At 38.7% G+C, this 26,690-nt stretch overlaps 2 protein-coding genes and 1 pseudogene across 7 annotated transcripts in view; all 3 read left to right on the forward strand.

The window, feature by feature from the left end:
* The first annotated feature begins 2,103 nt into the window (after window positions 1–2,103).
* Window positions 2,104–12,847, forward strand: DUS4L (dihydrouridine synthase 4 like). The gene is given in 7 exon segments (XM_021102600.2): window positions 2,104–2,131; window positions 2,134–2,206; window positions 5,504–5,625; window positions 7,980–8,097; window positions 9,114–9,236; window positions 10,706–10,932; window positions 12,425–12,847. Coding segments are annotated over 7 exon segments (951 nt in total). The 3' UTR covers window positions 12,685–12,847.
* LOC146400088 (U2 spliceosomal RNA) lies at window positions 7,615–7,706 on the forward strand (annotated as a pseudogene).
* A 2,277-nt stretch (window positions 12,848–15,124) lies between the features above and the next one.
* BCAP29 (B cell receptor associated protein 29) overlaps window positions 15,125–26,690 on the forward strand; it is a 45,639-nt gene continuing 34,073 nt past the window's right edge. For 2 of the 6 annotated variants that reach the window (XM_021102602.2, XM_084977457.1), the window contains exons 1-3: window positions 15,607–15,662; window positions 16,104–16,210; window positions 21,033–21,133. In XM_021102602.2, coding sequence (XP_020958261.1) covers window positions 16,119–16,210; window positions 21,033–21,133 — 193 coding nt within the window. In that variant the 5' untranslated portion in view covers window positions 15,607–15,662; window positions 16,104–16,118. Of the gene's footprint in view, window positions 16,009–16,103; window positions 17,232–17,315; window positions 18,714–21,032; window positions 21,134–26,690 lie in introns of those variants that run through there. The other 4 variants (XR_014816127.1, XM_021102603.2, XM_084977458.1 and 1 more) reach the window with 4 other exon arrangements.

The raw sequence follows: 26,690 nt of genomic DNA on the forward strand, positions 1-26,690 counted from the left end.
AATCACCCACAGAGGTAAAAACATTGCTGAGAACCAAGGCCCTGCAGTACAAAATCTACCAAAACTTAACCTGGTATCTAAGACCCATAACTAATAAGGCCCTCTCATGCCCTCTCTAGTTACAACTCAAGCAGTGCTGAACTATTATTAATGGTTCACTGAAAACATCAAGCCTTTTCAGGCCTGCATGGCTTTGTATGCATTGTTCTCTGTAACTGAACACTTCCCCATCTCCCACGTAGTGTCAGCCCAAGCTGTCCCTCCTGTATTGTTGACGTCCCGCACTTATATAGACAGTTAATTCTTCAGTGTTTAAATTGTGTTTGATGATGTGTATTAGAGTTGTTGTGTAAGTCTAACTCTTAATACACCGGAAATGTATTTTCATCTGTGTTCCCAGCATGTAGTAGGAACTTAATCCTTGTTGAATAAGATCAACTGGGATTCAGAAAAGATTGTCAAGAGTCATCAGGATGGAGGATTATGAGTACACTGAGTATGAGGGGAATCAACATGTGCTTAAGGTTTAATTAAAGGTACAACTTAGTTGACACACCTGTAGGAGATGGTGAGTGGAGAACAAGCCACAGGTTTCTGACTTGAGTGCATGGGGATGGATGGTGATGGCATAACCAGGATATGGCATGAAGAGAGAAGAAGCAGGTTTAATTCATGAAAAGGCAACTACTTTCTTTTTCCTTTATACTTTACCAATGTAGGTGGCTTACATCTTTCTAATCATGAATTTTAAAGAAACAAGCTAGTAACTGTCTAAATTCTTATAACAGTAAGAAGATAAACAGTGATAAACTGATTATAAGTTTATCTTATTCCAGCTGTACATCCTATCTAAGGAAATTGAAATTGATGGTTGATAATTTAGGTTCCATCAGTACTTTCAGGATTAGCCAAATAAAAAATCGCATGTTGAGCAATTAGACTTTTCTGAAGTTGCCCCATAAGTGTTTCTCAGTTACTAAGGATGAAATTGGAATATGGAAAGCAGTCAACACTATTGAATGATAGGATCTTAAGTACAGCAACTCTAAAACACTTAGGAATTACCTAATTTAATCACTTGACCCTCTTTGGGTGTACTATGCTTTTAAGTGATTACAATTGAAATTTTCAAGAAATAATACCACATTTAAATTTTTAAAGTTTTAAAAATAATAACATTGGAATTCCTGTCGTGGCTCAGTGGTCAACAAATCTGACTAACATCCATGTGGACACAGGTTTGATCCCTGGCCTTACTCTGGGTTAAGGATCCTGCATTGCTGTGGCTGTGGTGTAGGCTAGCAGCTGATTCGACCCCTAGCCTGTAATCTTCATATGCCATGAATGCAGCCCTAAAAAACAAATAATAACATTAAACACATCAGTATATCTCTCTCTCTTCCCCCCCCCCCCGCCCCCGGCTACACTTGAGGCATCCAGAGCCATGGGTTGGACCAGCGCCACAGCTGTAACCAGAGCCACAGCAGTGACAACAACAGATCCTTATCTTCTCAGCCACAAGGGAACTCCCAAACATACCTGTGTTTTTTCTAAACACTAACTACTTAAAGTCCTGTTAATGCCATTTAACTTTCCTGGATAAAACAAGGTACTTCAAAATGCCAGACATACGTAGTATTATATATGAAATGATTCAATTAAAATTTTTTGATTTCTCAATGCCAAAATAATATGGAAAAACTAAAAAGTAATGTGGAAAATCTTAGTATGCATTCTAGGAAAAGTTATTTACTACATCACCACATCCTGAGCATTTATTAATTTGAGCAGAAAATGTTATTATAGTGAGTTAAGTATAGATTGAAAACTGTTAGTATTTGATTTGAACAAACATAATTTGTACAGAATAATCATCATAATTTCACAGGGTGCTGAAAATTATATGTGGCTTATTAATAGAGTCAGAATTCTGTAGTATCATATTTGATACTGTGAAAAGAATGTGATAAGATTCCTAAGCCCACAAGCATAATGAAAAATATAAGTTCTTGGCAATTGAAATTGTAAGAATGATGAGATTCATCAAGTGAAAGTAACTTTTCTTAATGCAAACTTTTTCAGATTTGAAACAAATCTGTGTTCATGAAGAGTGCCTACACAACATGTCAAGAAAAAAAGATCCAATCGAATTGTTTCATTCTGGGCAGCTGGTAAAAGTCTGTGCTCCAATGGTTAGATATTCAAAGTAAGTACTGTTAAATGGCTAATGAATTAAGATGTGATTTCCATCTTCTGCTCTGACTTTGTAAGACCACCCACCACATGAGATCTTCAAATGCCCAGCTTTGGGATCATAATCCAGGCTCAAGTTCTGGTGCTACCACCTGCCTGGTATGTGTATGACCTAAATAGAATCAGACAATATTTGTCTTTTTGAGACTGACTTAATTCACTGAGCCTCAAGTGAATTCAGTGAGCCTCAAGGTTCACCTGTGTTGTGCCATGTATCAGGATTAACTTCCTTTTTAAGGCTGAATAATATTCATTGTATGTATATTCTACATTTTGTTTATCTATTCATCCGCATTTTACGTTCCTTCTAGCAGTACACAAGAATTTCAGTTTCTCAACATTCTCATCAACATGTTATCTGCTGAGGGTTTTGTTGTTGTTGTTCATTTTGGTTGTATTTGTTTGTTTTTTGGCTTCGGAATGCATAAGTTCCCAGGCCAGGGCTCTAACCCTTGCCATGGCAGTAACCCTCACCACAGCAGTGACAATGCTGGATCCTAAATCACTAAGCCACAAGGAAACTCCTGTCAGTTTTTATGTGTATTTTTCTAGTGATGTGCTCATTGGCCATTTGTATATCCTCTTTGGAGAAACGTCTGTTCAAGCCCTTTGTGTGATTTTGAATCAGTTTGCCTTTTTTTTTTTTTTAAGTTGTTTTGGTTTTGTTTACTCTTGAGTTTTGAGTTCTCTGTATATTCTAGATACTACTGTTTTGTCAGATATGTGGTTTGCATATATTTTCTCTCAACATGTAGTTTGTCTTTTCAGCCTCTTAACAAGGGCTTCTGGAGAAAAGAACTTTTTTTTAATAATGAAGTCCATTTTATCAGTTTTCCCTTTTGAAAATTGTACCTTTGTTGTCGAGTATAAAAATATTTCTGTAGCTCTGGATACTGAAAATTTTCTCCCATGTTTTTTTCTCAAAGTTTTCTAATTTGTGTTTTACGTTTATGATTTTGAATAATTTTCATTTAAGTATGAGATTAGGCTGGGGGGGTTTGTTTTGTTTTGTTGTTTGTTTGGTTGGTTGGTTGGGTTTTTTGTTTTTTTTTTTTTGCTTTTTAGGGCTGCACCTGCAGCATGTGAAAGTTCCCAGGCTAAGGGTCAAATTGGAGCTGTAGCTGCTGCGAGCCTACACCACAGTCACAGCAATGTGGAATCTGAGCCGGTCTGTGATCTACACCGTAGCTCATGACAATGCTGGTTCCTTAGCCCACTGAGAAAGGCCAGGGACCGAACCCACATTCTCATGGATACTAGTCAGGTTCTTTACGTGCTGAGCCATAATGGGAACTCCCTGAGGTTCATTTTTTTGGTCTATGGATGTCTAATTTCTCCATCACAATTGTTGAAAAGGTTGTGTTTCCACTATTGACTTACTTTTGCATCTTTATCAAAACTTAGTTGGGTATGTTTCTGTGGTTCTTTTTCTGCTTTCTCTGTCTAATCCATTGATCTGTGTCTTTCTCTCTGCCAGTACCACACAGTCTTAATTACATAGCTATAAGTCTTGAAATTAGACCAAATCCCACTTTGTCTTTTTCTAGTTCCTTTGCCTTTCCAAGTAAATTTTAGGATGATCTTTTCTGTATCCACAAACAAATATTGTTGGAATTTCCATAAGAATTAATTAAATATGTATACCAATTTGGGGAATCATTTTCTGTGTTGAGTATCCTCATGAGCACAGTATGTCACTCCATTTATTTAGATCTTCTTTGATTTATTCCATCAGTGTTGTATAGTTTTCAGCCTACAAATTCTGTACATATTTTGTAAGGCTTACACTCTGTTATTATTGTACTTTTAATTTCGGTGTCCATGAGTTCATTGCTGGTATATAGAAGTAAAATCGCTTTATGCGTGTTGATCTTACATCCTGTGAACCTGCTAAATTAACTTATTGGTTCTAGGAGGTTCTTCTTATAAATTCCTTGGGATCATCTAAGAAGACAATCATGTCATCTGCAAATAGAGATAGTTTTACCTCTTCCTTTCCATCATATGCCTTTTATTCTTCACACCTTATTTCACTGACCGGAAGTTCCTGTGTTGAATAAGAGCAATGAGAGCAGATATCTTTCCCTTGTTCTTGATCTAGGTGGAAGGTATTCTGTCTTTGACCTTTAAGTATAATGTTGACAGTGGAATTTTTTGTAGATGCTTCTCAATAAGTTGAGAAGTTTCCATGTTTTTCTGAGTTTGTTGTTGTTGCTTTTTTTTAATCATGAATGAATGAATACTGTTTTGTCAAGTGCTTTTTCTGCATCAGTTGGTGCAATCATGTGATTTTTTTTTCTTCTTTAGCCTTTAATAGGGTGGATTACAGTGATTGATTCTGAATATTGAAGCTTCTGCTTTAACTAGCTTTTTCTGACACCACCACAGCAGGAGAAGGTTGAGAAAGCACGACCTCATTACTTTCAGGTGGAGGCAGGAGTCTAGCTTTTCCACATGGTCTCCTTTGACATCCTGGGGGCATGAGGCTTCTCATTACTGCTGAGGAGGGGTGAGAGTTCCAGCTCCCCATGCAGGGGGAGGCTTGGTAACTGCTGGGCGATGATGAAAGTCTGGCTCTTCGCTAGGCATTCTCTGACACTACTCCCTGCGGGGAGTGGGGTGGGAGGAGAGAGGAGGGCACAGGGCACCTCGCTACTGCCTGCTAAGTATCGAATTCCAGGCTCCCCACATCATGTCCACTGATACCCTCTGTGTTACTGGCCAGCAGGGATTGAAGTCCCAGCTCCCTACTTGGTCTTCTCTAACACCACGTAGAAAGGTAGAAGTCTGGGCTCCCCACTCGACCTTTGCTTGTGGATGTGGGAGCCGTGTTTTTTTCTCTGGTGTTAGGCTGGAGTAGAGCCATTGTAATCTCAAAACTTTTTGCCCCTTTCCTGGTCCTTTGGTTAGAGAGAGTAGGCTCTTGCTGAGGCTGTTGTTGTCTCCAGGATATCCGAGGCAAAAGAAAACCCAGAGAACTCACCATTGTTATTCCTTAGGTCCTGCCTGAGGTCACTAGCCCATCTGCTCTCTTCTCTCCACGTTTCAGAGTTGCCTTATGTTTATTTTACATATAATACCCAGAATTTTTAGTTATAGGAAGAAGGAAGAATGGGGAAAAGTACATCCACTGCATCTTCCCATAGGCAGAGCTTTCCCTAAATATTTAATAATTAACTAAATTAAACTCTGAAGTATGCAGGATTATGATGTTTTCTAAATGCCTAATTAAAGTTTTATGTGCTCACAGGTTGGCTTTTAGAACACTCGTAAGAAAGTACAGTTGCGATCTGTGCTATACACCAATGATAGTTGCTGCTGATTTTGTCCGATCCGTAAAAGCCAGAGACAGTGAATTTACCACAAACCAAGGTATGTGAAAGCCAGAGTTTGCTGCCTTTGTAAAACTTAAAAAAAACCCTTTCAACACTCTTTTGTCTAATCAGAGACAACACAATTTAGAAATTTTAAGATCTTTTGATTTTTTTGTATGTTTTAATAAGTTTTTAAAAATACATTTTTATTCAGTGCCTGATAATATATCAAAGTGTAGGTCAGCCTTCATTAAGGCCTCCATCCTCTCACCTGGACTCTGAGATAAGATTCCTGTCTCACAGCCTCTGGTCTTACCCTATTCCAAACTATCCTCCAGACAGCCCCAAGTGACCTTTCTAAAATGTACATTTGATCACTTTTTTCCCTGTTCAAGATCTTCCTCGGATCACTCATTGTTAAACGAGTGGTTCTCAAAGTGTGATTTCCCCAAACATCATTATCTGAAAACTTGCAAGAAATGGAAATTTCTGGACTCCAGTACAGGCCTACTGAATCAGAAACTCTGTGTTGAGCAATCTGTGTTTTAAAAAGCCCTCCAGGTGATTGTGAACTACCAACCTAAAGAGTAAAATTCCTGCCCCTATGGATAATATGTGAATTTCTTTATGATCTAGCCTCTGAATACATGCTTTACAACTTTACCTTCCACTAGTTTCTCTCCATGGCCCACTGACTTTATAAGTTATTGTTGAGTCCCTGAACATGCCCTAATCTCTCACACTGCTCTACCTAGAATGTCCTTAGTCATGCCTGTGCCCCAGATCCCTATCTCTCTGGGAAAGGACAGTTCATGCTTCTTAACGCTCTCAAGTTGTGGCCAACAAACTGTCCTAGTCACTGTCCCTTCATGTCCTTTCTCCTAAGCATGTACTTTCTGTTGCAACTCTAATTTCTTCTCAGACCTGTCTCCCCCACTAGACTCCTTGAGAGTTGGAACTATGTCTTATTGATGTGTCCTCAGCTTCTAGCACTGAATTGAAAATGCGTTTGACCAAATATATTTAAATGGTTGTTAAATAAGAAAAAAGCAAACTTTGCTATTCTGTGATAATCCATTCCTATAAATCGGTGGACTGCCATAGAAATTCTGAATCAGGAGTCCCTGTTGTGGTTTGGCGGTAATGAACCCGACTAGTATACATGAGGACACAGGTTTGATCTCTGGCCTCACTCAAGTGAGTTAGTCCAGCGTTGCCTTGAGCTTTGGTATAGGTCACAAATGCTGCTCAGATCTGGCATTGCTGTGGCTGTGGCTGTGATTAAACCCCGTAGCCTGGTGACTTCCATATGCTGCAGGTGTGGCCCTAAAAAGACAAGGAAAAGAAAAATTTTGAATCATTGGAACTACAGTGATACCCAGAAATCTAAGAAAATGTGTCCTTTAAAACCCAGGGAGGCTCTAATACATTTGGCTGTATTAAATTTTAAACTTTTATATGTAAGAAAAGAACACAGATATACTCAAAGACAAACGAAAAACTGGGGAAAATATAATATTTATGATAGAGAGCAGGGCTGATTTCTTTGTTTTAAAAAAATTTTAATAATAAAAAAGGGACAACTAAAAGAAAAATGGTGTATAGAGAACTGTGCAAAGAATATGAAGAGGGAGGCCCCAAATAGAAATATGTGGTATTGGGTATATAGTGTAAAATAAGTTGTAAGGGAACCACAGCTGTCATCCACATTGGTGTGTATCTGTACTGGTAAACTTGAAAGAAAATTTCGTAGTATCTTCCAGAACGTTAGATGCCTGCCCAACAGTTATACTCCTTGGAATTTACTCTATGAATATACTCATAAAAGCGTGTATATGAGAGTATCCTCATCACAGCATTGTTTGCAGTAGTCACAAGTGAAAAACTTTCTAGATTCTCACTGTACGGCCCACCCATTTGCAGTGGAATATGCCACTAAAAAGAGGAAGACAGGCTGAATACAGGTCCCAGATACATCCGGAGGAAAACACAGTAGGCATAGCAAAGTACATAAAATGTTCGCATTTGTTTAAGTTTTACAGGTATAATCGCTTCTTGGCCTTTTGGCTAAGATCAAGTGAAGTTTTACAGGTATATGTAAAATCGTTCTGGAATTCATTAAGCTAATTTTCATCTTTCAGAAAGAGGTCTGTTTGGCAAGAGTGTTAATAAGACTTTTCATCTCATCAAATTGTGTACATTAGAATTTATACCAGTGTAAATTGCATGATTGCATGTAGTTTAAAATATTTTAAATTATTTTAATGCTATCTTGTTTGAACAGATCTTCTTAGGCTAAAAATAGTTATTTTATACTGCACAAACATTAGAATTTATCTCTGTGTGTGTGCGCGTATGGTGTATATGCGTGTGTTTCTGTGAATTTTAATGTTGAGCTATTCATTTTATCAGGTGATTGCCCATTGATTGTTCAATTTGCTGCTAATGATGCAAGACTTCTATCTGATGCTGCTCGTATTGTCTGTCCTTATGCAAATGGAATAGACATTAACTGTGGTTGCCCTCAGAGGTAAAGCTCAAAGAAGTTGGAAGAATTTTCAAAAAGATTACAAAAAACCTATGTGAATATGGTAAACTATCATTCTGGTTTTCCAAAACTTACAAAATAAGGAAAATAAAGAACTTGAGCTCTAAATAAAAAGAAAAAATAAGGAAATATTATTTAGAAATCATGGCTAAAACAGTATGTAGACCCTTAACAAGTTTTTGTCTCATCTCATCACTATAATTTTTTTGTGGGGATCTGCCTTGAACCTCATCCATAAGTAGTTATGTGAGAGTCTAATGTTTAAAATGTATTTTTACTGCTATGTCATACATACTTGCTCTAAACACTATAACTGTGATTTGGGGAAATCACCACTTTCTTCTCTTACTTCAGTTGTAAGAATACCTTCTTATAACTGACCTTTTCTTTCTATACCATAGTTATTTGGTTGAGTCTGAGTAACTGGGTGTTGATAAGATGTACTTAATGTGATGATAATATCCTTACCTTCCTGGCACTATACTAGATTATCTGTCAATAATTTAACAAGTGTTCAAAGAATAAAAGCAAGGTTTTATGTATAGCATAATCCAAAACAGATTAGACATACTTGTGTACTCATTAGGAGAATTCAGTAAGCTTTTTAGTGGTGTTGGAATGCTGTAAGTCAAAAATATCTTTCTACTCTTAAGATTAATAAAACTTCTTGTTATGTACAATAAACATCAAATTTGGAATTTAAAAAATCTGAAGTAATTGCAATTAATTACAAATACTTAAATCTGTTTTGGTTGAATGAACTTGAATTTTCCCACTTGCCAGTGCAAACTGTTTCCCTAAATACTCCTTAATCTGGGAACATGTTTTGCTAATCTCAGTACACTTAGAAATGTTGGATCTATGAATTTTAAAAATCTGGTTCCTTTCCACATTGCTAGATAGAGAAATAGATAAATGCATTTACAGTGCTTTTAGAATTTGTTATCTTGTCTTCCAGCTATTTACAATGTATTTGTTGTTGTGTTTACTTTTTAAAGGTGGGCATTAGCAGAAGGTTATGGAGCTTGCTTAATAAACAAGCCAGAGCTTGTTAAAGATATGGTGAAACAAGTGAGGAATCAAGTGGAAAATCCCAGATTTTCAGTATCTATTAAAATAAGGTAAAGATAATAATTTAATCTATTGACAAGATAGTCCATTACTTAAGAAATAAAAGAATATTCCTTTTTTTTGGCGGGGGGGGGTGTTATGGCAGATGGAAGTTCCCAGGCCAGAGATCAAACCTGTGCCACATTAATCACTTGAGCCACTGCCATGACAATGTTGGATTTTAATCCACTGTGCCACAAGAGAACTCCAAGAATATTCCTTTTGTCTGGAGTTCCCATTGTGACTCAGTGGGTTAAGAACCCAACATAGTGTCCATGATGATGAAGGTTCATCAATCCCTGGCCTCACTTAATGGGTTAAGGATCTGGCATTGCTGCAAGCTGAAGCACAGGTCACAGATGCAGCTCAGGTCTTGCTGGTGTTGCTGTGGCTGTGGTGTAGGCCAGCAGCTGCAGCTCCAATTCGACCTCTAGCCTGAGAACTTCCACATGCCGCAGGTGCGGCCCTAAAAAGAAAAAGAAAAGTTTTGAAAAAAAGAATACCCTTTTTGTCTGGGGGTGTGGAGATATCTGGTATATGAAAATATTGAAACAAGACATTTAGCAAGTGAAAGATAACCATAATTTTTATTTATGATCCAAAATGCCTACCTCTCTGTATCTTTAACAAAAATTAAAATATTTTTAATTATTTTTATTAAAATTATTTTTTATTAAAAACTTTTCTTTATTAAAAGCTCTTTCTCAAAAGAAACTTTTTCTGTGTACTATTTAATTAATTAATGCTAAGAAACAGTCCTAATACCCAGAGTAGAAAATCAGGATATTTGCACTAAAATTTCACAATGAAAAGAAAATAAACTAGAAATTCATTTTTTGGTATTTCAAGATAAATTATTATAGTCCTCCCACTTAAGGATTGGGGGCATGCACAGAAAATATTAAGATAGCAACTTTGTTTTTGTTTTTTTTTTTTTTGCTATTTCTTGGGCCGCTCCGGTGGCATATGGAGGTTCCCAGGTTAGGGGTCCAATCGGAGCTGTGGCCGCTGGCCTATGCCAGAGCCACAGCAACTCGGGATCCGAGCCGAGTCTGCAACCTACACCACAGCTCACAGCAACACCGGATCGTTAACCCACTGAGCAAGGGCAGACACTGAACTCGCAACCTCATGGTTCCTAGTCGGATTCGTTAACCACTGCACCACGACGGGAACTCCAAGATAGCAACTTTGAATTCATCTGTGGCAATACTTCAATGAATTTTTCAGTTATCAAGGCAAAAAGAGAGGAGCCCTAGGTAAAACTAATTTGTCATCCTATTATTGTCGGTAGTGAAAAAACTAAATTTGAGGTCTTGAACAGGAAATGATTCTTGAACCTTATTGATAGTAGCACGTGGTAATATATGCTATAGTAAAGCTAACTAAATAACGTCTTAGATAAAACAGTTTTAGTTTATTGATTTTAGTGTTAAGATTTGTGTACTGTGAAAAAACAGATATAATTTTGAAATTATAGGATCCACAGTGACCTTACAAGAACTGTAGATCTCTGTCGGAAGGCTGAAGCAACAGGAGTTTCCTGGATTACAGTCCATGGAAGAACTGTTGAAGAAAGACATCAGCCAGTTCACTATGAGGCCATTAAAATAATTAAAGAAAGTATGTCTATACCTGTAATTGCTAATGGAGACATCAGAAGCTTAAAAGAAGCAGAAAATGTGTGGCACATGACTGGGACAGATGGTAAGAAATAAGTACTTGAGTTTTTTGTCTTTTAATTAGCAAAAAAAATTAAAGAGTAGGGATAGCAAAGTCATGTTAATGTGATTTTCATTATTTTCCTTTCACATGGAGTCATGTTTTCCTGTTATACCTATTTAAACTAAGCAGTTTATTTAAATGATGTTAATTCTTCTAACAGATTATTTTAATCGGGGTAGGTTAATTCAGTTTACTTTTCTGCCACCATCTCATCCAGTGAGGGACTAGTTAAGAATCTTCCACATAGCCTGTTAGTAAAATAAAACATAGAATAGAAATAAGAATTAAGGAATGCGAGTGGTCACAGAGCCAGAAAAACCCCAACTGTTCTGGAGTTTCATAATCTCCTTAAACTTTGTCTTACCAAGCCCTGTGATACCTATTGCTAGAAAATCCAAATTTACCCTAAAAAAAAAAAAAAATCCTAAAGACTAATTTTTTAAGGTATAAGTCTTCTAAAAAAAAATAAAAAATATACTGTGGAAAAATAGATATAATTTTGAAATTATAGGATCCACAACAATCTTACAAGAACTGTAGATCTGGGAGTTCCAGTTGTGGCTCAGTGGGTTAAGAATCCACCTAGTATTCATGAGGATGCAGGTTTGATCCCTGGTCTCACTCAGTGGGTTAAGGATCCAGTGTTGCTGCAAGCTGTAGCAGTGTCGCCAGTGTGGCTCGGATCTGGCGTTGCTGTGGCTGTGGCATAGGCTGGCAGCTACGGCTCAGATTAAAGTAGCTTGGGAACTTTCATATGTTGTGAGTGTGGCCCTAAAAAGATCTAAAAAAATTTAAAAAGTGAAAAAAAAAAAAGGTCAGAGTTCCCATTGTGGCTCAGCAGCAATGAACCTGACTAGTATCCATGAGGACACGGGTTCCATCCTTGGCCTGGCTCAGTGGGTTAAGGATCCGGGATTGCCGTGAGCTGTGGTGTAGGTGGCAAACACGGCTCAGATCTGGCATTGCTATGGCTGTGGCGTAGGCCGGCAGCTGCAGCTCCGATGTGACTCCTGGCCCAGGAACTTTCACGTGCTCCAGGTATGCCCCCCTGAAAAAAGTTTGGTGTTCCTGCTACAGCACAGTGGGCTATGAATCCAACTGCAGTAGCGCAAGTCCCTTTGAAGGTGCAAGTTTAATCCCCAACCCAGGGCAGAGGGTTAAAGGATCTGGCATTGCCGCACCTGCAGCATAGGTTGCAGCTGTGGCTCAATTTCAGTCCCAGTCCTGGGAACTTCCATATGCTAGGAATACAGCCATAAAAAAATAATAATAGTAAAAATAAGTCTATGAGTTCATCTAAACTTAATTGGTTTATAAAAAGTATCAAATTGTTTATTAAGAATTAGACTAATATTAAGGCATTGTGAAATCTTGTATTAAGTTATTTTTAAATATTCAGTTGGTTTCATTGAGTTTGACCTTCTAACTATGAGTTCTTAATGTGTGGACACATGTGATGTGCTTTAATTTGTAGGTGTGATGGTTGCAAGAGGACTATTAGCAAACCCGGCCATGTTTGCTGGATATGAGGAAACCCCACTGAAATGCATCTGGGACTGGGTTGACATTGCTCTTGAACTTGGAACTCCTTATATGTGTTTCCATCAGCATTTAATGTACATGATGGAAAAGATAACTTCAAGGCAAGAAAAGAAAGTATTTAATGCTTTGTCTAGCACATCTGCAGTCTTGGATTACCTTACAGACCATTATGGGATTGACCGGTCTTCCTAAATTAATATATTCTTCATTTTATACGTGCAGGGAAACCAACCAAGGTCACATTTTGGTTTTTACTTTGAATCATTGGCTCCCAAACATTAGTATAAAAACAGTGCCCTGAGAGGATTTTTAAAAATCATTCCTAGATTGTGATTCAGTAGATCTCTAGGGTGGACCCAAAATTTAGTTTTAAAGAAGACCGCAGGTGGTTCAAACATTGACAAACATTGCTTTGAATCCTATTATTGATTAGAAAATGTGAGAATTTTTTCCCTAATCATGTTTTTAACATTTTTAAATAAAACTTTTTATTTTAATACCACAAAGATGACTCATACAGTATCTGTAAGTTGACATGAAGTATGTTTTAAATGAAAATAAGTGCCAAAAATTGAGAAAATAAACACCAACATCTCTATAAATGAAAAAGAACAAGAAATTCTGGATAAAATTGCATTCAGGGCTTAAATTAAAAGTATACATTGGAAAATCAAACTGCCACTTCCTAATTCATGAATTCCACACTCAAGGTAATTGTCTTAAATTGTATATAACAGGGATTAACTGGAGTTCCAGTTGTGGTGCAGTGGAAATAAATCCAACTAGGAACCGTGAGGTTGCTGCTTTGATGCCTGGCCTTGCTCAGTGGGTTAAGGATCTGGCATTGCCGTGAGCTGTGGTGTAGGTCGAAGACAAAGCTCAGATCTGACGTTGCTGTGGCTGTGGCATAGGCCAGCAGCAACAGCTCTGATTAGACCCCTATCCTGGGAACCTCCATATGCCAAGGGTGCAGCCCTAAAAAAACAAACAAAAAAAGGCAGGGAGTTCCCGTTGTGGCTCAGTAGAAGCAAACCAGACAAGTCTGTGAGGACACAGGTTCAATCCCTGGCCTGACTCAGTGTGTTAAGGATCCAGTGTTGCTGTGAGCTGCAATGTAGGTGCTGTAGGTCGAAGACGAGGCTCGGATCCCAAGTGGTTATGGCAGCTGTAGCTCTGATTCAACCCCTATCCTGGCAACTTCCATATACTGCAGGTGTGGCCCTAAAAAATATAATAAAAGCAAATAAATAGTATGTAACAATTTGGTTAGATGTGCTGTTTTCTATGTTTAAAACTAAGATTCCATGAATTTTTTTTTTTTTTGTCTTTTTCTAGGGCCTGAAATTCTTTAAGTGACATTAAATTTGTCACATTTTGAGGCTTCTAGATCCTTAGAAGATTGAGAGCTATTTCCATCCCCACATCCTAAGTATAAAAAGTTTGGTAGCTAATCTGGATATGATTACACAGTCAGTCCCTGGTGCTAGACAATTTTGTATATGGGATTTGAGGATCCACAGACACTCCTATCTGTGAGAGACCTGGAACCAATCCCCCAAAGATACCAACGGGCAAATGTATATTTGAAGTATTATTTCCTGGAGAATGGCAACCAGGTTTTTATTTTTAATTTAAAAACCTAATTTTCATACACTGTTTTTAGTAATGTTATTTTTAAGCCTTTCAGCAGTTGATGTTTTAACTTTAAAGTTCCATGGTTTGGGAATATACTAGTAGAATTTTGTTGGTGGTGAATGTGCTACTGCAGGAGTTATCTTGGGTTAAAATAAAAGTTCCATAATTAATATACTCATCTATTATAACTAAAAACGGTTATAAAGAGACTATAATCTAAAACAGTTTAGTTCAAGAGTTTGGGGATATTAAATGAATCCATTTTAACATAAGCACTGTGTTGCCATTTTTTAGGCACATTCTTTGCTCTCATTTCTGTTTATTTTTAAATTACTCAATGAATTTTATTACATTTATAGTTGTACAGCGATAATCACAACCAAATTTTATAAAATTAGCGGGATTTTTTAAGGATAACCGGCTTTTTCATTAAATGTAAATAGTGTATAAGCAAATAGGAAGCTGTAGTCAAAACTTAAGTCATTTTTTATGTTTGCAAATACTTCAGTGTTGTGAGAACAACAGCGTAATTAAAGGGCACAGCTTTTCCAAGGAACCGGTGTAGAAAGGCAAGGAGTCTAAACGAATTTTTTTTTAAGTTCCTCATGGTTAATTTTGTGTTGTAAATTTCGTTTCTATGTAATCAAGTATATTTGTGAGAAGAAAAAGCACTGACTTAAATGTGGTCTTTTTGTATTCAATAACCACCCCCCTTTATTTTCATCGTTTCTTTAACGTTCTCAAAACAATTGTCTCTAGCATAATACCTTTCATGTGCGTTAATAACAGGTTAATACTGGGGAGAACCGTTAATAACTTGAGTATATTCACGCAATTTGAAAGCCCGTAAAATAGTAATTGGAAGAATAAACCCATACCCACATTGTTTTCCTTTCCTGTCAGTCCCCAAACATCACCCTATAATGTATTTCCTCTTCCCAGCCCTTGAACAAGAGCAGAAAACGTTACACGAAGTGTGTTTTGACGCTACATTCTTAGAAGAAAATGCGGCCCAACTACCCAATCAAATTACTTTGCTGTTTTAACATGGCCTAACTCGGGACCATGAAACTACCTATGGCAAAATACGAACCAGGAAAGGGGAGCGTTTTAGACGCGTCCCCTGAACTAGCGGCACCCTCACCAGTGCTCCCGCTCAGGCGCCTTGCCCCAAGCTCTTTCCGAACGTCGGTTAACCGCACCCCTACCACGGAAACAGAAATTTTAAGTTGGCTCTCGCGCATAAGTTGTAGTTGGGAGCCCCAAGCACGGGATCGAAGAGTCAGTCACCCACGAACTCCACCACCAATTAGAAAACAATTATTGCTAATTATCGTGTTCGCACCTCCAACCTCGGTCGGCGGGGGCGGGGACCCAGGCCCCAGCGGGGAGAGGGAGCGGGCGGCTCGGCGGCCGGGGCCGGGGGCCGGGTCAGGGTGGGGCGCGCCCCGCTCCCCTCCCCCCGCTGCGGCGTGTGACGTCCCTCGCGTCGGCGGCCGCGGAGCAGCGCGGGCAGCCGGGCGGCGGCTGGCGGGGTAAGGCCCGGCGGGGGCCCCGGGGGCCGCGGTGCCCGAGGCGGCGTGGAGCGCGGGGTCGCGCCACTCCCCCCCCGCGCGGTTGGGCCACGGGCCTGGTCTTGCCCCCGGCGCGTTCGCGGAGCGGGAGGGCCCCCAGGGCGCGGGCGTTAGCGGAGGGTGCGTTAGGCTGCTGACGCCGCCAAGGTGGACGGGAAGCACGGCCGCGGCGCAGCCAGGGCTCCCGGGCCGGTTCTGCACAGCTGCCGGGGAGGTGGAGACCCGGCCTCCAGGCCCATCCTTGTCCTGCTCCCTCCCCTCTGGCCCCGCGGCGGATCACCGCCGGGCGCCTCCGGTTTAGGGGAAGGTCGGACGGCGGCGGGGAGGGAGCATTGTTCCCCGGGGGCTTGGCCTTTAACCCAGAAAGGCGGCAGAGTAAAATAAAATGTTTTCTCTATTTAGGTGTGAAGAAAAAAAATGACACTTCAGTGGGCGGCTGTTGCGACTTTTCTTTACGCTGAAATAGGACTCATTTTAATCTTCTGTCTACCTTTTATTCCTCCTCAGAGGTAGGAAACCTCCAAATCCTTACAATAATCAATTTACCATTACCTCTTTAGGTGGTTTAGTGTGTCGTGGAAAAATTTTCAGATTAAGAGTTTAAGTGATTATATAAAAGGTGCTTTTAAGATAAACTCACACACCAATTAGGTAATGTATAATAACCATATTAAAATATCACTTTATATAAAAGTTATATGTACACATAACTCCATTCTAAAAGGAAAAGGGCGTAGGCCTTCTGGTTCTGTTGATTAATAGATGTAATAAAGCACTAGTCATACTTTTGACACCTGCCTTGTCACATCAGCTTTTACCTTTGTTTTATTGACCTGAATTAGAACTATGAACTCAATAAAAGTAAATGGTAAATGATGTTTCCAGGACAGCATGGATGCAGAAGTGGTTTCACTGGGACAGTGGAATGACGATTTGAAACTTAAGCTTAGGAGTTCTGTTGTGGCTTAGCTGGTTAAGAACCCCACTGGTGTCCATGAGGATGTAGGTTCCATCCTTGATCGCTCAGTGGGTTAAGAATCCGCCTTTGCTGTGAGCTGTGGTCTCAGAGTTGGCTAGGATCTGGGATCTGATAGTGGTGCAGCTGCAACTCTGATTCAACCCCTAGCCTGGGAACTTCCATATGCCACAGGTGTAGCCCTGAAAAAAAAGAAAGAAAAGAAAGAAATTTAAGCCTATAAATGTTTCTTAGTTTTGGCCTCACTAGTTCATTAATGTTTGTTTAATGGCACTTTTACTACTTTATCGTCACACAGAATTAATGAAAATATATTATAAATGCTAATAAAGGACCTTCACAAGGCATTAAATACTATTTTAATTGAAGCCTTGGATCCACTTATTCAGTTTTCAATCCAGATTCCATGATGAAATACTTGTATAAAAATGTTGCAAGACAGAAGTTCCCATTGTGGCTCAGTGGAAATGAATCTGACTAGTATCCATGAGCATGCAGGTTTGATCCCTGGCCTTGCTCAGTGGGTTAAGGATCCAGCATTGCCTTGAGCTGTGGTGTAGGTCACAGACACAGCTTGGATCCCACATGGCTGTGGCTATGACATAGACCAGTGGCTATAGCTCTGGTTCAACCCCTAGCATGGGAACCTCCATATTGCTGCTGGTACAGCCCTAAAAAGACCAAAAAAAAAAAAGTTGCAAGAGTTCCCTCTGTATTCTGGCACAGTGGGTTAAGAATCCAGTTGCAACAGGCTAGGGTCATTACAAAGGCACAGGTTCAATCCCCAGGCCAGAGCGATGGGTTAGAAAGGATTCAGCGTTACTGCAACTATGGCTCAGATTCAATTCCTGGACCCACAGGTACAGCCATTTAAAAAAAAAAAAAAAAAAATGTTTCATGACATTTGTTCACATGAAAGAAAATCTTTCATAAATGAGATCCTAAAGATAACCTACTCAAATTTAGGAAAATCCTTTGACCAGAAAAGACTTATGAAAGTTTTTATCTACACTCAGGGTCTGATAATCTTTCACAACTTTTAACTTGCATCTTTCCTGCCTGGATTTCTACTCACTTCTGTATTTATCTATTAGCTGTGTCATTATTTTTCCTTACAGAAGAGAAAATTATACCATAAGAAGGGGTCTTCAGGATGATTTTATTCAACCCATTCATTCTTTTTTTTTTTTTGGACTGCGGCATATGGAAGTTCCTGGGCCAGGGATTGAACTGCACCTCAGCAGTGACATGAGCTACAGCAGTAAAAATTTGGTATCTTTAACCTGTTGCACCACAAGGAACTCCCTCAGCCCACTCATTCTGTGTACAATGGCCTAAGGTTATCTAGGTGATCTGTGGCATTTCTGGACAAGAATCTGTCTTTCAGCCTTTCTTTTCCATCATCCTATCTCTTATCCTGTTAATTTTGTTTCAAATCCTCAGTAAGACCCTGTTAAGTTTTTTGGCAATATTTGCAACAGTAGAATCCTACATTCAAAAGAAAGAAACATCTGACTTGTAAATAAGGCTTAAGAATTGACAGAGTTTTTCTTGTCAGTTGATCTTTTCTCCATGAAAGATGGCCCATAAATTATGGATCATTATCTTCCTGCCAAATATAATTTTTTCCTATCCTAATCAAGTAGCTATTTGATAGATGTGTGTATATGTACATACATTATATAAATATATTCTCGTATACAAATGTACATAAGAAAAATATGTATGCATACAGATCATTTACGATATGTTCTTGCTGTGTGTATCCACACCTTTTCATCTTTATGTGTATAATCACCATAGTCTTCAAAGAAAAGCCTTCAGTCTTCAGTTAATTTGTCTGTCTACTTTTTTCTCACATAACCCACTGGTTAAAGACACATGCTCAGAGAGTTCCCTTGGTGGCCCAGTGGGTTAAGGCTCTGGCATTGTGACTGCTTTGGCTCCGGTACCAGCTGTGTGGTGAGTTTGATCCCTGGGCGCAGACCTTCCACATCCTGCAGGCTTGGCCAAAAACAAAACAAAACAAAACAAAACACATACATGCTCAGAGGTCAGACTGCCTGAGTTTGCATGCCAGCTCTCTATGCTATTATGTGAGCTTGGGTGTTTATTTACCCTCTCTGGCCAATTTCCTCATCTGTAAAATTGAGGTAATATGGGCATCCACCTCTTACGGTGGTTGAGGTGATTCAATGAGCCAAAACATGTAAAAGTGCTTACAACAGAACTATAATGAGGATTCCATATAGTAGCTCTTATTAGCTTTTCCTTGAATTAGCCTTATAAACTTCTAGTTGTTCCCTGTAGGGGATCTGTTTTGTGCTCCCTTTTTTACTGCAAATGTGACTTTGCATTTGGACCTAGATCAAGGTGTTGCCGCTCATGTGTTCTTTCTAAAGATGCAGATTTCTGTAATGTAAAATTTGAATAGTGTCCTTGGTTCAGAAGCATAGAAGCAAAAGAAACTGCATCTGTATCAATCTCCCTCGCTCCACCAATGTCATGTTATTAATTAGAGTTGTTTTCAAAACATAATCTTAAAACTTTTTATTTTTTTAATTAATTTATTTTTTATTATTATTATTTTTTTTTTTTTGCTTTTATTTTAGAGCCCCACCTGCGGCATATGGAGGTTCCCAGGCTAGGGGTCCAGTCGGAGCTACACCTGCCAGCCTACACCACAGCCACAGCAACTCGGAATCCAAGCCGTGTCTTCGACCTACACCACACCTCACAGCAATGCCAGACCCTTAACCCCCTAAACGAGGCCAGGGATCGAACCCACAACCTCCTGGTTCCTAGGTGGATTTGTTTCCGCTGCACCATGACAGATACTGCTTAAAACTTTTTTAAGTTGTAAGAATTTGACTATTTGCTTTGCAGAATACACCTATACCGTAGCTCAAGGCAACACTGGATCCTTAACCCACTGATCGATGCCAGGGATCAAATCTGTATCATCATGTATGCTAGTCAGATTCATTTCCCCTGAGCCACAATGGGAACTCTGTGTTCCTCATTTTAAATGCCCTTGTGCAAAGATTGTTACACTTCGAATTGTGCGATGGAATACTTTGTCACTCATTGCCATTTATTTATTTATTTTTGTCTTTTTGCCTTTTCTAGGGCTGCTCCCGCAGCATATGGAGGTTCTCAGGCTAGGGGTCTAATCGGAGCTGTAGCTGCCGGCCTACCCCAGAGCCACAGCAACTCGGAATCCGAGCCGTGTCTGCAGTCTATACCACAGTTCACGGCAACACCGGATCCTTTAACCCACTGAGCAAGGCCAGGGATCTAACCCTCAACCTCATGGTTCCTAGTAGGATTTGTTAACCACTGCGCCACGACGGGAACTCCACTCATTGCCATTTATAATCGATGCTTTTTTACCACACTTTCTTTGATTATATTGTTCATTCTATCTAGACTATTTCCCTATTTCATTTTCTCCATATTTAGATTTTGATCTGGGTGGTAATTACATGGGTATATAGATACATAAAAATCCATCAAGGCACATATTTAAGATGTGTATAACACCTCAGTGATTTTTTAAATTACCTGTGGTAAAAGTAGAGAAGCTCTTTTACTTGAAGTAGATGTTAAAAATGAATCTGTTATTTTTATTTTAAAAAAATAAATAGGATAGAGAGTCAGATCTCCCTACTCCTGAAGTGTTGCTAGTTGTTAGGAAAATAAATATTTGTTATTTCTGAGTTATTATCCTTATTAGGGAAGGTATAAACTGATAACTTCTATCAGGAGTTTAACATTTTGCTGTAAGAACTCCTTTTTAAGATTTTGATCATATATACATATATATATATATTTTTTTTTTTTCTTTTTGGTCATGTGGAAGTTTCCAGGCCAGGGGTTGAATCAGAGCTACAGCTGCCGGCCTACACCACAGCCACAGCAACCCTGGATCCAAACCGAGTCTGTGACCTACACCATAGTTCATTGCAACACCGGATCCTTACTTCACTGAGCAAAGCCAAGGATCAAACCCTCAACTTCATGGATACTAGTCGGGTTTGTTAATGCTGAGCCACAACAGGAACTCCCAATGTGTGTTTACTTTCAGTTATTTTTACTTTAGAATATTTAAGCCACGAGACCAAAGATAAGCAAATGTCATATTATTATAAATTTGCAAGAAGTTGTCCTATATTTCATGAGACATTATTTTTGATAAGAACTGATAATTCTCTAATATGACATAAAAATTTAAAATTTTGTCATTCTTTTCACTCACTACATAATTACCAAAGTGTTAATTCAGTATTTAGAAAGGTATCTGAAAATTTTCTTTTAATTTTTGTTAAACCTAATGTAATCATATTGCTTTACAGATGGCAGAAGATTTTTTCATTTAGCGTCTGGGGTAAAATTGCAACTTTCTGGAACAAGGCTTTTCTTACTATTATAGTCCTATTGATTGTTCTATTTCTAGGTAAGTACTTGATTCCTTCTTTGACTAAGCTTAACTATAATTGTTATTATCATTATTATTAATGAATTCATTAGTTTTTATTTAAGTTTATGGTGCCTTTGGTATACAGTTGACCTTATGTTATATAGTATATTGATAGCGTATAGACTAGGTAATTGATATATTGATAGGTAATTGATAGATATTACTGTTCTGTATGCTAAGCATACATTTCAGCAGAGTACAATGGTTTTTCATCTCTTTGACATTGTTTTAAGATTTATATGCAGCGATACATAGCCTAGTTTTCAGTTAGCAGTTATACAATTCTTTGTTATTGTAGGGACCTAGGCACCCATAGGGCCTAGCTGTTAGGGAGACAAACAGAGGAATAGAATCAGTAGGCCCTCAAAAGGAGTTTTAGATGTAGGGTGTGAATCTTGATTGAATCCTGATTGAAAAACAACGACACAGACATTTGAAGACTACAAAAATTTGAGTGTGGACTAATTGTTAGATAATATTGAGGCAATTATTGTTAACTTTAGTTGTTATAACAGTGTTATTATTATATAGCAGAAGTCAGCAACCTACAGCCTGCAGACCAAATGCCTATTTTTATAAATAAAGTTTTATTAGAATATAACCACGTGTATTTGTTTATGTATTATCTGTGCATGTTTCCATGAACAGCTGCAGAGTGGGAAAGCTGAAACAGACCATGTGGTCTAAAACCTATCTGCCCTTTATAGAAAACATTTACCAATAGCTGTAACATAGGCGTATATCTTTATTCTTAGGAGCTGCATGCTGAAATATTTAGAAGTAAAGTGTCATTATGTTTTCAGCTTACTTTCAAATGGTTTAAAAAAAAAAAAAAGGACAAGTACAGCAAATATGGCAAAACGCTAACAATTGTTGAATCTATGTGGTGGAAATATGTTTATTATACTAGTTTTTCAGCATATTTGAAAATTCATGATAACAAGTATCTTAGAAATTAGAAGTAGACCTTTAAGGTTCTTGTCAAACCGGAAATTCCATGATTCTAAATAATTACTGTGTTTTTTAGGAGTAGCTGAGAGATTAACTAATTTGTCCGAGATTACCCAGCTACCTCTTGGCACATGAGCCTTTGATACCCGTTGCAGAGTATCTTTTCCCTCAGAATTCCCTTGGAATTATGTTGTGGGTTAGGTAGGTTTTACAGGGGCCGACCTGGGGCCATAACCACCATGGATGCCACTGTTTTGTGAGAAAATGTTTTCACATTCCATACCACCAACCTCTGAAGTGGAATCCTCTTTATGAACTGGGAGTAACTGGTGTGAGAAGGTATGAGTAGGTAATTGTATCAGGGTGTGAATGGGTTTGTGCCTCAGTTTAAAATGTACTTGTCTCATTAATGGTATGTTATTAATGTTAGTGATTGAATCTCCAGTCATAGAAGAAATAACACGAAGCAAGTAAAAAACATTAAGGAAAACAGGTCCCAACTTTGCCACCAGCGAACTAAAACACCTTTGGAATGTCATTTCATCTGAGTTTGGCTTATCAATTTGCAAAGTAAGGAGAGAGGAAATAATCTCTGAAGCTCTTACCAGCTCTGGAAGTATATTGTGACCTTCTAACTCTAAAATTATCATAAGAATTTCTACTGAAAATTGTCACATATCCGTATAAGGAAGGGAAACTTCAGCCAAGTTTCTTTCGGTTACTTATATCAGAAACCAACTCAAGCTCACTTAAGCAAGAAAGGGGAATTTTAAAATAAAATAGAGAGTTGTTTCAGAGCAGCCCAGGGAAGGAAGGAAGCCATGTTCCTAGGCACTGAAGTGTCCTTTTTGTATCTTGGCAGTTCTCCCTGGGTCTACTTCATTCTTCCTTATCTGTCCAGACTCTACTCCCAGGGCACTAAATAGGCATCATACAGTCGCCAAGTTTTGTCACTCCAGCTACATGTATTCACTAGCCATTTCTGAATCCCAGTTCCAATTCTAAGGGAAAAAAATCTGACCAGCTAGCATCAGGTGTCCTGTCCTCATTGGATAAACTATGGCCAGGGGTCAGGGACACAAAGCAGAATCTTGACTACTGGCTGGAGCCTACTTGTGTGGGCAAAGGGAGTAATTAATTCCCAAAGAATCAGAACATAAATGATGAACGCAGGAGCTTTAATCGTGGATGGTAAAGACAGGCAGATAGGGACTTAGCCACAAAGCCTCAGTGTTTCCATTTCACAACAGTAGGGTAGTAACACCTGCTTCCCTGAGGTGTTAGAAGGTTTAAGTGCAGAACGTATGTAAGTACTTAGTCCAGTGTTCTCATCCACTAGACTGCCATTGGTATAAATAATCCAAACCCAGTAGTTTGAATTACTCAAACTTAATTCATCTTTTATTTTGGATTTTTTTTTTCCTTATTGGTTATCTCTCAATAAGGTAATCATTACAAGGTGTTTATGTTCCTCGAGCCGGTACTAACTGAAAAGTGTGAGTGCATCTGTGTGTGTTTTAAAGCAAGTTGGAACAGGCAGAAAGGAAGCAGGAACCCAGGAGAATAAATTTAGTGTGAGCAGAAATGCATCTCAGGAATTTGAAAGCTTCCACAGTGATCCCAGAAAAGACTATTTCCAAGTGACTTATAGAAAACTGACTGTGTCACACCCTCCCCTTATTGTTTCCCCCACCCCACCTTTCAGACATGGGCTCTTCATTATTATGCAAGTGATTCATTCTACAAGTACCTTCTATGACTATTTACATTTATTCTCTGATGGTATTGCTTAATCTTTAGTATTTTTTTGCATAGTGGATTTAGGTATATTATTCATGTTTCATTGCCAAAGAATAACGACCTGCATAGTACTATTTGGTTCCTCTGGCCTGCTCACAATAACTCATAAGTACTATTTTGTTTGTTGTTTTTAGTTGTTTTGTAGTGGTTATCATGCTTTTACTACATTATTGAGGCAATGTGAGAAATGACTAAGCCATTAAAAAAAATGAAATCTTGCCATTTGTGACTATGTGAATGGACCTTGAGGGCATTATGCTAAGTGAAATAGGTCAGAGAAAGACAAATACTGTATGATCTCACTCATATGTGGAATCTTAAAAATGTAAAATAAAATCAAGCTTAATAAATACAGAGAACAGATTGGTAGTTGTCAGGCATTGGGATGAGTGAAATGGGTGCAAAGAGTCAAAAGATTCAAGCTTCCAGTTACAAGTCGTTGTAATATACAACATGGTGACTGTGGTCTGTAATATGATATTGTAGGAGTTCCCCAGTGGGCCTAGTGGATTAAAGGTCTGTGGAGCAAGTTCAGTTCCTGGCCTGGGAACTTCCACATGCTGCAGATGTGATTAAATTAAATTAAATTTTTAAAATGCTGTATTGCATATGAAATTTCCCAGGCTGGAGGTTGAATTGGAGCCACAGTTGAGGCCTACACCACAGCCACAGCAACACCAGATCAGAGCTGAAACTGCCCTGCACTACAGCTTTCAGTAAAGGCTGGCTCCTTAACCCACTGAGTGAGGCCAGAGATTAAACCCGCATCCTCACAGACGTTGTGTTAGGTTCTTAACCCACTGAGCCACAACAGAAACTCTAAGAGTAGATCTTAACAGTTCCTATCACAAGGAAAAGAAATTCTGTAACTATTCATGGTAATAGTTGTTAACTAGTCTTATTGTGTTAACTATTTTATAACATATTGAAAACATTGAATCTTTTTTTTTTCAGTTAGCAACTTAGAAATAGGAAAATTCCTCATTCTGATAAAGAGCATCTGCAAAACCTAGAGCTAGCATCATCCTTTGTCACATTTTGAGAGTTAGCCCCAAAAGCTTCCATGCCTGCCTGCTTGCATCTCTCACAAGCGTCCTGTCCTAATAAATCTATTTCTTGCCTAAAAACAAAAAAAAAAAAAGAAAAGAAAGTTAGCCCCATATATTGGGAGCAAGACAAAGATGTCCACTTTCACTATTTTTACTCAATTAAGTGATAATTTCTTAACCAAGATAATAATAAGTCAAGAAAAAAAAATAGAAAGCAAAAGGATTACAAGTTAAAAATAAAACAGCCCTAGAAGTGCCCTGGTGGTGCAGTGGGTTAAGGATCCAGTGTTGTCACTGCTGTAGGCTTGGGTCACTGATGTGTAAGTTTGATCTCTGGCTTGGGAATTTCCACATACCACGTACATAGCCAAAAAGAAAGAAAAAAAATGAAGTGCATTTCTGTACTATAAGCAGTAATTCGAAAGTGAAATCTTTAAAAATTCCTTTTATAAGTACACTAAGAAGCCTAAAAAAAAAACTTAGAAAAGAACTTTATAAAAGATGTACAAGATCGGGAGTTCCTGTCGTGGCGCAGTGGTTAACGAATCTGACTAGGAACCATGAGGTTGCGGGTTCGCTCCCTGCCCTTGCTCAGTGGGTTAACGATCCGGCGTTGCCGTGAGCTGTGGTGTAGGTTGCAGATGCGGCTCGGATCCCACGTTGCTGTGGCTCTGGCGTAGGCCGGTGGCTACAGCTCCGATTCAACCCCTAGCCTGGGAACCTCCATATGCCGCGGGAGCGGCCCAAGAAATAGCAACAACAACAACAACAACAAAAAGACAAAAGACAAAAAAAAAAAGATGTACAAGATCTCAACAATGAAAGTTACAAAAACATTGCTGGAAGAAATTAAAGAAGGTGAAAATAAGTGAAGATATTTTTATCAGTTAGAAAACTCACTATCATTACAGTGTTTATTCTTCCCAAAATGATCTGTGGATTCAGCTTAGTCCCATTCAAAATACTGGACCTAAAAAGCCTTTACAGTATGTGAATTATATCTCAGTTATATGTCCCAGTTCCTTTAAGTAAGTATCTCCCTCCCCTCCCTTCCTCCCTCTCCACCACCCCTGCCCCACACCCACTCTGTTGTTCTGTTTCTCTTAAGAACTCTAATACATCATCTTAATCAAGTAATCAAATTTAGCAACAAAAAGTATGGGTCAGGCTAAATTTTATGGTATCAGCCATGAAGGATTCTTGCCAAAAGTATTAAACCTGATCCAATCACATCTTTATATCTGATGCCTAGTTTTTTGGAAATACAGGAGTTACTTTTTTTTTGGAAACAAGTTACTACAGTCAGATAAATTACTACACCATAGGCAGATAAATCTAGAATATGTGGACTCTATAGAACAATTGGCCTGTCAATTTAGTCAGTGTCTTTTTGTGTGTATTCTACATTAAAAAGAGGCCAAAGAGACATAAATATATGCAGTGAATGCCCATTATGTAACTCCCAGTTTGAAAAAAAAAATGTATAAAAGGAGTTCCCATTGCAGCTCAGCGGAAATGAAGCTGACTAATATCCATGAGGATGCGGGTTCAATCCCTGGCCCTACTCAGTGGGTTAAGGATCCACTGTTTCCATGAGCTGTGATGTAGACTGGCAGCTGTAGCTCCACTTTGACCCCTAGCCTGGGAATTTCCCTATGCCACCGTTTTGCCCCCGCCCCAAAAGTATAATGGACATTTGGAGAACAAATCAAAAGGCAAATAACCCAATTTAA

This window comes from Sus scrofa, chromosome 9 (assembly GCF_054392235.1).
Source record: "Sus scrofa isolate SSC_HxYL_T2T_F1_AM1 chromosome 9, Sscrofa_HxYL_maternal_Yorkshire_Landrace_v2.0, whole genome shotgun sequence".
Lineage (NCBI taxonomy): Eukaryota > Metazoa > Chordata > Mammalia > Artiodactyla > Suidae > Sus > Sus scrofa.